General features: G+C 36.7%; 2 protein-coding genes across 5 annotated transcripts in view; both read right to left on the bottom strand.

Annotated features, from left to right (window-relative positions):
- LOC138864228 (glutathione hydrolase 7-like) overlaps positions 1-272 on the bottom strand; it is a 25,428-nt gene extending 25,156 nt beyond the window's left edge. The window contains exon 1 of the mRNA XM_070130858.1: positions 149-272. Coding sequence (XP_069986959.1) covers positions 149-188 — 40 coding nt within the window. The 5' untranslated portion in view covers positions 189-272. The remainder of the gene's footprint in view (positions 1-148) is intronic.
- A 1,181-nt stretch (positions 273-1,453) lies between these two features.
- Positions 1,454-12,500, bottom strand: part of LOC138864226 (eukaryotic elongation factor 2 kinase-like) — a 20,939-nt gene continuing 9,892 nt past the window's right edge. For all 4 annotated transcript variants that reach the window (XM_070130838.1, XM_070130840.1, XM_070130841.1 and 1 more), the window contains 14 exons: positions 11,187-11,331; positions 10,642-10,814; positions 10,275-10,395; positions 9,432-9,485; positions 9,023-9,198; positions 8,615-8,694; positions 7,825-7,979; positions 7,428-7,598; positions 6,716-6,868; positions 6,296-6,418; positions 5,772-5,954; positions 5,446-5,576; positions 4,859-5,037; positions 1,454-4,421 (listed from right to left, as the gene is read on the bottom strand). In XM_070130838.1, coding sequence (XP_069986939.1) covers positions 4,306-4,421; positions 4,859-5,037; positions 5,446-5,576; positions 5,772-5,954; positions 6,296-6,418; positions 6,716-6,868; positions 7,428-7,598; positions 7,825-7,979; positions 8,615-8,694; positions 9,023-9,198; positions 9,432-9,485; positions 10,275-10,395; positions 10,642-10,814; positions 11,187-11,331 — 1,960 coding nt within the window. In that variant the 3' untranslated portion in view covers positions 1,454-4,305. The remainder of the gene's footprint in view (positions 4,422-4,858; positions 5,038-5,445; positions 5,577-5,771; positions 5,955-6,295; positions 6,419-6,715; positions 6,869-7,427; positions 7,599-7,824; positions 7,980-8,614; positions 8,695-9,022; positions 9,199-9,431; positions 9,486-10,274; positions 10,396-10,641; positions 10,815-11,186; positions 11,332-12,500) is intronic.

Consider the following 12,500-nt stretch of genomic DNA (forward strand, 5'->3'; position numbering starts at 1 on the left):
ATACAAATTACATCTAAATTCAACAAAAATAGAATCTTTCCTCAATCTTACATGACGTTTCCTCCCCACTACAGTCTGTTATCCAATTCCTACATCACAGAAACCCTAAAATACAATAGATACAATATATACGAATTGCATAACTCACCTGAATACCCATTAGCCGTATTCGCACCACCTAAGGTCATAATGAAGGGTTTTAAAAGGAGAAAGTGCAGTCGACACCCACAGGAGACTTCAACGCTCGGCAGGTAGTGATCGACGGAACTTCTTCGGGTGTAAACAAATGTTGTGGAAGAAAACGGGGTTTGGGGGTGACTGCGGAAGAAAACGGGGTTCGGGGTGACTTCGGTAGTTTTGTTTAAAGGCTTTGTTTTTCTTTTCTCTGTCTGTCTTTGGTACTCTGTCTCTTTTTCGTTTTCTTGTATTCGTTCTCTTTCCCTCTGCACCTGTCTCTTTTTCGTTTTCTAATACTCGTTCGCTTTACCTCTTCCTCTGTCTCTGTCTCTGTCTCTCTCTATATATATCTTTTTCTTTCTCTTTCTCATTCTTTCTCTTTTAACTTCTCTCTCCCTCCCTCCCTCCCTCCCTCTCTCTCTCTCTCTCCTCTCTCTCCTCTCTCTCTCTCTCTCTCTCTCTCTCTCTCTCTCTCTCTCTCTCTCTCTCTCTCTCTCTCTCTCTCTCTCTCTCTCTCTCTCTCTCTCTCTCTCTTCCTCCCTTTCTCTCTCTCTCTCTCTCTCTCTCTTCCTCCCTTTGATTTAAGGTATAGTTTTTTATCTCGTTCCTGTGACTGAAAGAGGGAAATGACTTCTGTACATTGTTTAATGTTCATCTTTGTTTTCTTTCATATATGCAGCATGTTTAAGAAAGGAGAAAATTAAAAAAAGAAAACATTCTTACATATATCTAACCATGAATTTTAGTTTTTATACAAGTTTGAGAGAATATAAACATTTGCCAAAATATTTAGTGTATGCATCGTAAGTAAACTAGTTCTGTTTGTTTTTTTTTTTTTTTCAAATCCAACCACACCCAAATTAATTAAAGCAAATATGCAATAGACGTGTTATGGAAATTTCCTGTAAAACTTATTAATGGCAAAATCATCTTTTAAGTTTTCTTTATTGTTAAAATTTCGTATACTTAACTCACTTGTTGGTTCATAACTTATGCACCCAGTCATAGATCTTCAAATAAGTACAACACATTTGCTGTGATTATCAGTAACTGAAGCACACCGATAATGAGAAAACCTTAAGTCTTTATGAGAAAACATCATCATTGTCTGATTTACCTTGTTCTTTAACCAATCAATCAGTCTATCTAATTATCATGAAAATTTAAAATATCCAAGGCGATACTCAATATCACATATTTGTTTCTTTAATATTCTGTTTAGCCAACACAGAATTCATGTGTTTGTAAAATGAAGGATATTTGAAAGCGGAACAGATTCTTGTATGCACTGCTTTTTATTTGTACTTTTATGTAGTATAAGGGAGGCAAAACAATAATATGGAACAGACCTCACAATACAATCACAGATATAAATACATATTGGAAAACCACCTATTTGTAACAGTGGCCTTCCACCATGATAAACTTATCTAATATCAGAATAAACAATTAAAGGACATATCAGTATCTGTTGTCTCTTGTGCAACAATACAAGAGCACCTGAAGATGTTATCTATAGAATTTATATAGATGCCATCAAGATCATTGAAAAAAAAAAAAAAAAAAATGACACTGTGTAAACACCCAGAACTGTTTCTCATCCATACTAAATACATTATTCAAATCTGAAGACTAAGGTTCTTCCTTTACCATAAACTATGCCAGTAAACAAGATATATGCAACAGCTTGTTAAAAACAGACTCATGTAATGCAATGTGATCCCAGATGCTTAAATAATGCACATCCTTGCAACGCTGTACATTTTACTAAGGCTGATTCCTGTTGTTGGAACACCTGCTCCGTCAACATGAAACACGTGCAACAGGAAAATGAACTAACAGCTAGCACTGGCTATTACCTTACACCACAAGTAGTACATGTAATCTACATATATATTCCTCTAAATTCCTGTCCCTTTATATAGGCCAAAAATAAAAGCCATCTATATTCTTGACAAACTTTTTGCCTTCATACATCAGACATATGTATATATATACTGTCAAGATGAGCAGCAACCTTCAAATCATAACTCGGAAGACAACAGAATGAGACCCATTATTAAATTATTTACCATTTCAGTATATTATCAGCAGGAACAATCCTTCATACATGTCTATTCGCATAATTCTGACATGTATTTTTCTACTTTTTTTTTTGTATCTCTTAAGGAAGAGGGAGTAACCATGTACTTACAAAAAGACAAAATAACTGGTAATTTTTAAATGATATTTTTAAAGCGTGTATTTCTCACCTTTTCACAGCTAACCGCAACTCGGGTTAGTATTTCCATATGCAATTTGTCACTGCAAACTAATTCCATATGCAATTTGTCACTGCAATCTTAATAACTATAAAATTATCAAACTGAACTTACATTAACATTCAGCAAAAATAGCCAATGAAAGAGAGCACATCTAAGTACATTCACCTTGATGAGTGGTTCATCACAACCATGGACAGAAAAAATGACAATCATCACCAAACTGAAGAGTTACATTTCCCACAATGCAACAGGCACCTCTTGAAAAAAAAGTAATTATTCTTGCAGCATCATTAAAAACGAGATGTTTGCACGTGGGAGACCCATGCAAGCTATGGCCCACTGCACGAACCAGTCTCCCTAGCATCAAAAAATGCAACGCTAAGATTAATGCTTGGTCTTGACTTCTCCTTGCAGCTGCTTCCTGGGTGAGTAAGAGAAGCTTTTAAAGACCGCTGAGAGATTCAAATGTATCTGATAAAAAGGGGCATTATGAATTCTACCCAACTGGCCTTCAGAAGTATATGTTCTGAGCAAATAAAACTGTATAGGCAAACTTGTCATGATAGGAGTGATACAACTGAACTAATGGCAGTGTTATAGACACGTGAGCAAAATGATGATAATGATGATGATGATGATGATGATGTCACTGATGAGAGTACAATACAGACAACTGTTACTTGAATTAAATCATTTGCCAAAAAAGAATGAAAAATAAAAACTGAAATGATGCATAAAAGAAGAGGAAAAAAAAAAGAAAAAAAAGATACATACCACAAGATACAGAAGATGAGACACAGACAATTAATCCTAAAAAAGAGACTTATCCTTAATGTGGAAGTGTACGAAAAGGAACTCCGCATTATAAAACATCTGGATATTTCCCTCCGTGGTTTAGCTTCTTTGCCAAAATAATCATGGAAAATACACGATTCCTTAAACATTACTGAAGCACAAACTAAAGGAATACAAAGGCAATTCCCAATACAATAGGAATTCACAGCGTTTCAACATCTGCCTCATTCTGCATTCCGTTGGCATTTATGACCAACTGTACCTATATACATTATATATTTCATGAGATAACAACACTTGTAAATATGGTGGTCATTCTAATAGTGAAAATATTTCCTTATTTTCTATTTTACACCTACGTATCAACCACATAAAACAAGCGTGAAGAAGGTAAAAAATGAGAAGGTAGCAAAACAAGTGAAAGCCCTCACTGATATGCTACGCAAGATACAAAGAGCAAATCTCTCTCATGAAATAAGCCAAACAATATGGAATTACGGAATAATAATGGAAAGATGATATAAAATAAATGAACAACTAAAATGGAATCACAGAAAATTAAAACAAAACAAAACAAAACAAAACAAGAAAGAAAAGAAAAGAAAGGTAGCTACTAAGCAATCTACCCATTATGAACCTGGTGATAAATAGCCACCCTGATATCACTGTATTCCAAAATAACTGGGTAAAAAAAGGACATAAAAACACTTAACATATGACTAGTATTCAGGGATTCTATATCAAAAAGAGATATGATAAAATGGTAAATGAAATCACGGGGCTTTTGAATGAGACAACGAGGTTGAAACATCCCTCGCTGACTTTTACCATCAAGTATCGCATCCCCATAGCTGTGTAATCGGCTGATTCTCCTCAAGAAGTGGAAAGATCAAACATAGTCCCAAAGTATAAACCCTTAAAATAATGAAAAAAATCTATTCTAATGTGATCCCACTATCACATGGCATTTTAGCACCTGAAGAATTCTCCATGGCAGTAACTCTTTTGTCCACGTTTTTGAGAGTTACATTCTAAAGTACTTCTTCATGTATGGAAGTCCTCTTCTGCCTTACTCCTCCACGTCACACTCTGCCCAAGCCTCCTCTGCTTGCATGTAGTACTTGGATGCCAACTTGCCCTTCATGGCTTCAGTTGCAAGCTCTGCAGCCCAATTGAAAAGTTCTCCTGGAAATTAAAAAAAAAGGATTTTTCAACACAAAAAATCTGGAAGGAGATATAAAGCAATACATACACATACATAAACACACACACAAACTATAACCTAGATATGTATTAAGACTATTTGGCAAAGAGGATGGGGGGCTTTCTATGCTAACATCTGAAAACTTTTTCTTTCTTACATATCATGACTTTCCAAGATAGGTCTTGGCCATTTCTGTCAACTTCTAAATATATACAAAAATGAAGATGCCCGATATATGTTCATATTGCACAAGACTGAGCAATACGAAAATAAACTGAGCTCAACACAGTATTGGAAAGAAAGCAGTGATAGGAAAGGGTAAAAAAGAAAGAATGAAAGAATGAAAAAACAGAAAGAGCAAAATAACAGGAGGAAAGCAAATGATATCAACGTGGTAAATCTACAGAGCAAAACTTACCAGCTTTATTTGGGTCTTTTCCAAGGCCATGGCCTCCAGACCAATACATCGTGGCCTCCCTTGCCACCAGCTGATATGAAGGATCATCCAGGGTGGAGTTGAAATCACCTTCCTCATCCTCTGAGTTTGTATTCACCACTTTTTCCAGCCAATACACTGCCTTAACCCAATCCATTTCCCTGGAAGAGGTCACACAAGATAGTAAATATCTATTCCAAAGGAACAAATCGGGCATTTCACTTAAAAGGATATGTGAATCACTAAACTTCACTAGCAATCATGACAATCACAGTCCGTTCCATGGACTGTGACTGTGACCATTAAACATGAATCCAATTCAACATTCCTTTCAAGATTCAAATGTCTCAAAAACCCGCTTTTTATTTTCTATTTGCTTATTTATTTATCTTTTTTTTTTTTATCAGTGTCACTTAAAGAAATTTTAGTCAGTTGTATAAAATCACAATCAATGTAACAAGGCTTCAGAAGGTGTAGGAAGAATAATTGTAAAACAGTCTTCCCTTCATCATGATACAAATATCAACAGCAAATCCACCATAAACACGAAAACACCTTCGCACACTCACTTGGAGGGTGGGAGTCCTACACCTGTATCATAGGCCTTGGCAACGTGAATCATAGCAGCGCGATCATTGGCTTCCGCTGCTGTGATTAGGTAATTGAACCCTACCTCAGCATCTTGCCTGTTGTCATCAAGCTGAAGAAAAAGATAAATAAGTTAAATCCACAAGTTATGCCCAAGATTATGTAACTTTTTGCTGTTTTAAGAATTCAAAAAAAGAAAGAAAGAAAGAAAGAAAAAAGTCTCAATCTAGTAATCACACCAAAAGATTAGAGCAAAATCTTATCACTTTGGGTAAAATATAGGCATAATTCCTCAAATGAAACTTGCCTCGATGTCTGGTAGAATATCGTGCTGGAGCCCCAAGTGCAGATTTGCCATTGTCTTGATGGCCTCAAGGATGCCGCACTTGGCAGCTTGGTCCACATGGAAAATAGCTGCTTCGTGGTCATACGTTTCAGATTCCTCAACGAACCTGCTCAGTTCGTGGTACTTTGCAAGGTCCAAATGTACCTGTGAGAATTGAAAATGATGATACATACAGAAAATCTGAAGATCCATCTTCAATAGTTCTTGAAGTGATGCAGTTTAAAATATAGTAAGCATTTTAATGGGGCCAAGACTAAAAGACAAAGAGATTTCAATAACCTGACTTACCCTAAAACCTTTCACAATTTTTAAATAAACTTTGAGGAACATTATGTGGTATGATAACTATTTCAACATGACACATGTTTCTCGAGCTATCATCCATCTACTTACCCTTCCACACTTCTGCCTATCTACCCTTCCTCCCACCTACCCATTTACCCTTCCATCCTTCCACCCACATTCCCATCTACCCATCAACCCACCTGGCCAAGAATGGAGCCACCAGTCTTGTTCTGGTTCTCCTCCAGCGTCTCCACCAACCTCCTGTGCTCCATCTCCCCCAGCACATGGGATGGACGTGCCTTGCGCTGCACCATCTCCTTGAACTGTCAGATGAGAGCAATAGATCTAGTTAGAGAAAAGTTGTTTATCCTCATTTATTCTACATGGTGATACCTCCTTTTTCAATGACAGAGATGGCAAAGTATAAAATAGAGGAAAAAGAGGAAGATACAGAGGTTAAAGATGGGAAAGAGAAGCAGAGGAGGAAGAGGAAGAGGGAAAGAAGCAAGGGAAGATAACAAGGAAGAAGATGAAGAAGGACAGTCGCCCAAAAAAAGTATAAACATAAAAAAAGAAAGAAAGAAAAATTAGTGAAAAATGAAAAAGATTCCTCCTCTAACCTGTAGCATCTCCTTCTCCTTATTCATGGTATCTGTCCCAGAGTCGCAGGTAGAGTCAAAACGCAGCCTCGCATCTGGGCCGCGGCGTTCCCTACGTGCAGAATCCACAGCCGAGTCCTCGCTCTCTGACATGATGTGGAAATCATCGCTTTCCTGTTGGATGTCGTAATGGGAGTGGTTACTTATTGGAATTGCATGAGGTGAATAACTGCATTATATGCACTTAGAGAGCTAAATACTAGATTACAGAAAAATATTACAGCAATCTCTCAGTCAAAAATGCTTTATACAAAAATGTATTTTCTTAAAATTTAGTAGAATGTATAAATCAAAGACAGAATGAATATAGCACTTTAAATCATAATCAATGACTTAATTAACTCAACTAGTCAAAACATGCTGTAAATAAAGGTATGACGGAGAATGAATACCCTCACAAAAGTACTTGACAAAATCTTCACCAAATATACATGAAACCAATCACATGTATCCCTGATGATATAATCGATACCAATCAAAAATGTTTCTTGTGCTGTGAAAGATATTCATTCTCATCTATATTATCTTCCACGTTTATTACAAAGAACGCCAATCCAACAATCCTTTCAAGATTCAAATGTCCCAAAAACCCACTTTTTCTTTTCTATTTGTTTATCTATCTATCTATTTATTTTTTATCAGTGACACTTAAAGAAATTTTAGTCTTACTTACCATCGAGTCAACAGAGCTGATGGAGTTCAGCTTGATCCTCGGCTTCTCGTCCCCTGACCCATAACCTTGAGACAGGGATCGCATCCGGATGTACTCCTGGATGTGCTCTTTTTCCTCTTCCGATGGAGTAACCACTATCTCTTCTGTCCCGCGAGCAACTGTCTTACACGACTGAAATGTGAAGTGGATTGTCTCGTGTATTTTTTTCTTAGCCAGACTGTGTCCTGATACTAAAATCATATGGTAGATCTTATCACCTTGTTTTCTCATTTCTACATTCTACTGTACTTCTTAAGTTTGATGCCCTGCTAGTTCTCCCTATCCAGATCTCTCTAACATAAAATAAGGAAAAGATCTTATCAAATCAAAATCCTAACCACCATGAACTAATTCTCACCTCCAGGTTGAGCTTGTTCTCGTTAGCTTTCATTTCTGAGGGAGCCAGGTCAAAGGGAGTGAGGCCAAGGCTCTTGCAAATGGTGTTGCACCTGTGGGAATGCAGGAACAGGGCCATGCCACGTGTGCCGAGGTTCCCGTCACCATAATCATCTCCTATTTCGCAGGAAAAGAAAAGAGACACCTTTGATGCTAAAGTAATAGCATTACTTACTGACCTATGTTTCTCTACTCAACTACCTAATTACTTATTAACGTACCTACAAAATAATCAATCCATTTTTCTAATTCACATTTTTGACCTTTCAGAGGATAGACTTTTTGAAAGAAATAAGATCAGCAAATATGCCAAATTTGTAAAAGCTGTGAATGACACCACTGTACATATTAAGAAAAATATACATTAATAACAGAGACATTAAAGAAGTCAATGCCTATTGTCTATTCTTCAGCAATACTTGTTAGCAATATCAGACCTGCAAATGAGTTTTCAATTGAAACATTTTCATTTCCAATTCTAAAGCCAGTTTTTGGGCATCTGCTAATATGACAACTACAGAGAATTTACAAAACTATTACGTGGACATGATATCTCCATGAAATACACATCTGGAATCTATCATGTATAATCTTATTGGGCATTTTATTCCCCTCTCTTAGGCTTTAGTAATGTTGACAAAACATACTTCTAGTTTCCTGGAATCACCATTTTCCTCATTATCAACCTCGTATCGCATTATGGCAAAGAAACCGATAGCAAATGACGAAGCAACCAAAGCCTTCTGCCTTACCCTTTGCTGTGTGAATCTGGGGATCTGTGTACAAGTCACCAACACCTTGGATGTCAACCACAATCAACTCGTGTCCTGATCTGAAAGAAAAAAAGGGCATTCAATTAATTTCATACAGTCTATGCAAAATAAGAGAAGACAGAGAGAAAAAAAGAGAAAAAATGGAAAACCCATGGACGAGGATGGTTGAGGAGTGGGGAAGGGAGAGCAGAATGACAAACATAAGAAAAGAAGAAGAGATAAAGTGAGAAGAAAGAGAAAAATGGATAGAGAAAAGAGAGAGAAAATAGGAAAAATCACACAGTTAAAAGCAAAATGGTGCATCAGCAATCAAATAACAAACACCACCAAGAAAACTTATAAACCAGGCCCACGGAGAGGAACTCGTGGAGAGGGAGGAAATCTTACCTCTCAAACGAGAAGTGCGAAAAGGCCTGGGGAGTCATCCTGAGAGCCTCCGAGCGCACAAAGCCCGAGTTGGAGTTGTACTTGACGTACTTCCCCTCAATGAAGTGCTCCAGGTGGAACAGGGGGCTTCCCTCCCTCTCGTACAACTCCAGCACCGACATTTGAAAGATGTCCACCTTGAATAGGGAGAAAAGTTGGATGCTTTAGAGACTGGTGATTTCTATAGCCTGAACAGAACTAGGAAAAGTTCCCTAACCAGCAACTATACAACTTATGACCTTGTGCAATCATCACAAACTTTCAATTATTATCATAATCAGTAACATCACTATCATCATTAATCATTTTCATTATCATCATCATCATTATTACTATTATCATTACTATTATCATTATCACTATTAGTTACCTTTTTAGGTGGGTTGTGGCGGTTAAATTCTTCACCCCAGAGTTTGGCATCCATCTAAGCGAAGAAAATATCAATATATTAGAGATGTAAAACTACAGACAGAGAGGAGAAAAGAAGAAAAAATAGAGTGAAAGAAAAGAGTTAAGGAGACCGTCACCCTGAGTTTTCAGTTGAATATATATATTTATTAAAAAAGGAAAAAGAAAAAGAAAGAAAGAAAAAAAATTAAATGTTGATGTGGCTTACCTTTCGGTATGAATATATGAATATCCTGCATAAATATTCAAATAGCCATTTCTTTCTCTCTCTCTCTCTCTCTCTTTTTTCTTATAATTTTGGAAATACTGGTACAATTTCATTCCTTGATGTCGCATTTGGTAGCATATAAAGTATGCTATTTCTGGTACTGAGGAAATTTATATTTCTATCTTATTCTTTGAAAAAAGTATTGAGACTAATAAAAGGAATGTAAAAAATCAACAGTATCAGTTCTAGATAATAAATGAAGGACGTAATTTACTGTGATATGAATTAGCCCAACAGCATGGAGCTCCAAACAAGAAAAATTACGATTTGATTTTCTAATTCAGATATCTATTCGAAAAAACGATACCAAACTCGAGATATAACACCTTCATAACCATACCAACCAGAAGAAAATGCATTGAAAAATCAAAGTCCCACATTAAGGGTACCCATATTAGATGGTGATGGTATCCTTAGAGGAAACAAATGAAAGAGGAAGGGTATGAATGTGCGAGTGAGATATCATATGAAAGACGCCAGATGACATTTCATTACAATCATAGCCACATCTCACTGCTCCGTGAAGGCATTACGAACCTGAAGTTTCACATCCTCAAAGTAGGTTGATCTACGGGTGGTTTCATCCATGTAATTCTTTGCCACGTAGTTGTGTGCCCTCGCCCAATCGTCTTGGTGGAAGAAGTTGCTCAGTTTCTTCCTGGTAAAAAGAAAGGAAAAGAAAGAATAGATGACAAACGTTCCCTTTTGCAAACCAACAGGCCTATACAATAAAGCCTATTTTATGCGTGATATGTGCTTATCAGTGCCCTGTGCATTACCTGAGACTGAGATATATAATACGAAAAGAAAGACCTATCCACGCTTCAAAACCTCAATCCCCGGTAAAGCTACAAACAAACCTCAAGGGAATAAGGAGAGAGACATGCGTGTGCCACCCACTTACATGCGGAAGCACTGCCTCATTGCTCCGTTGTTGAAAGGTTGATCCTCCATCTTGACCAGGACCTCATCTACGTGCCATTTCTGGCTTAGAGCGTGGTAGCGGTGGCGGCGTGCTTTCTCCGTCTTGTAGGTGTCCAGGTGGAATTTCTCCCATGGGTCTCCCAGAGCACGTACCTGAGGTGGAAAAGGAAGGAAATCAGTTGGAACTCTAATATATATATATCTTTTATGTAATTATTAATAATTTTGAACAGGGAATGAATTTCAGTGGAATTACCTATAGCTGCACTATTTCTCAAATTTAGATTTCTGCAGAGCAGTTGACAGGAGAGAAAGAAAACTGTAAGATGATGATAAATAATGATGATTAATGATGATGTTGAAGAAAGAAAAAGAAATAATGCCAAAGAGAAAGAGAGAAAGAGAGAGAGAGAGAGAGAGAGAGAGAGAGAGAGAGAGAGAGAGAGAGAGAGAGAGAGAGAGAGAGAGAGAGAGAGAGAGACAGAACAACGCAGCGTTATTCTACGCCTAAAAGCCAGGACGTACCTTGAGGACCGCATTCTTCCAGCACATCCTAGCGAATGCCTTGCTCTTGCTGGCTTTCTCCCTCGACCGCTTCAAGCCCATGCCGTACACTGCAGAGAAGAAGCGGTTGCTGCTCTCCTCCGGGAAGTGATGGTGATCATCCTCGCTTTAGGGGGGGAAAAAACGACAAATTAGGCAATGTTTCTCTATGGACTCGACACTTTGTGATTGATTATCTACGTGAAAGCTTGGATATCAGGTTAAAATATACTTGATTACAGAGATTTTTTTTTTTTTTATTGCATTTATTGTGTGATGGATTAGAGTTTAAAGAAAGCAGTTCTACTCTAGATAAACTTCAAAAAAATAATAATTTTTAAACCAAAGTGATCAGGCAAGATAAAAGTTCTAAACAATATACTATAACGAAAAAGCAAGAGCAAAATCTTACGCTAAAACATAGTGTTAATACACTACCCCACTATCAATTATTAATGGCTGAAACATCAAAGAAAATGCGTAAAAGAAATACTCCATTAAAATCTACGTAACCCATGTTAGTCCTCAGAATCTCATGCTTCTATTACAGATTAGGGGGAAAAAGATGGTACCCTTTGTTATCCATCTTTTGAAAGGAAAAGGCTTAAATGTAAGTATCTACGGTTTAGTTGTAAGTAGTGCTTTACATCGCATAAAAAAGAAAGATAAATTATATACCCCCCCCCCCCAAAAAAAAAGAAGAAAAAAAAAAAAATATATATATATATATATATAATAACAATAATAACAAAAAAAAAATATATATAAATAAAAACAGATGTCATGATAATCAGTTTGTTCAAAATGAAAACCTTGTTGGGAAATCTATGCCTCTGAAAAGCCAACAGATGATACATCGCACTATATACATATTATTCGAAGTAGCAATGCGCTTGAGAGGCTGGTGAGCGATATCCTTGGGTTTAACGTCGCCATCAAAGCAAATTTATTGATAATAAAAGGACTATTATCGCCAACCTATTATCTCATCATTAATAACCATCAACATATCAAGCACATCTCCCACTCATAAAAAAATAAAGAAAAAAAAAAAAAAAAAAAAAAAAAGAAAGAAGAAAAGAAAAAGCTCACATTCTATCTTTTTCTTCCCAAGGATATTTTCTTCACATTTAACATCTACATTATACTATATGCTTCTTTGTACTACCTTGAATGGATTCTCATCAATCACACGATCAAATATCTAAAGCAATGGAACTATAGATATCAAATCAAAACCCCTTTCCTTAGTCTGCGACCCTTAAATATGCAATATCTCCTCCTTTCCTGTCTAGA

This window comes from Penaeus vannamei, chromosome 15, assembly GCF_042767895.1.
Source record: "Penaeus vannamei isolate JL-2024 chromosome 15, ASM4276789v1, whole genome shotgun sequence".
Taxonomy (NCBI): domain Eukaryota; kingdom Metazoa; phylum Arthropoda; class Malacostraca; order Decapoda; family Penaeidae; genus Penaeus; species Penaeus vannamei.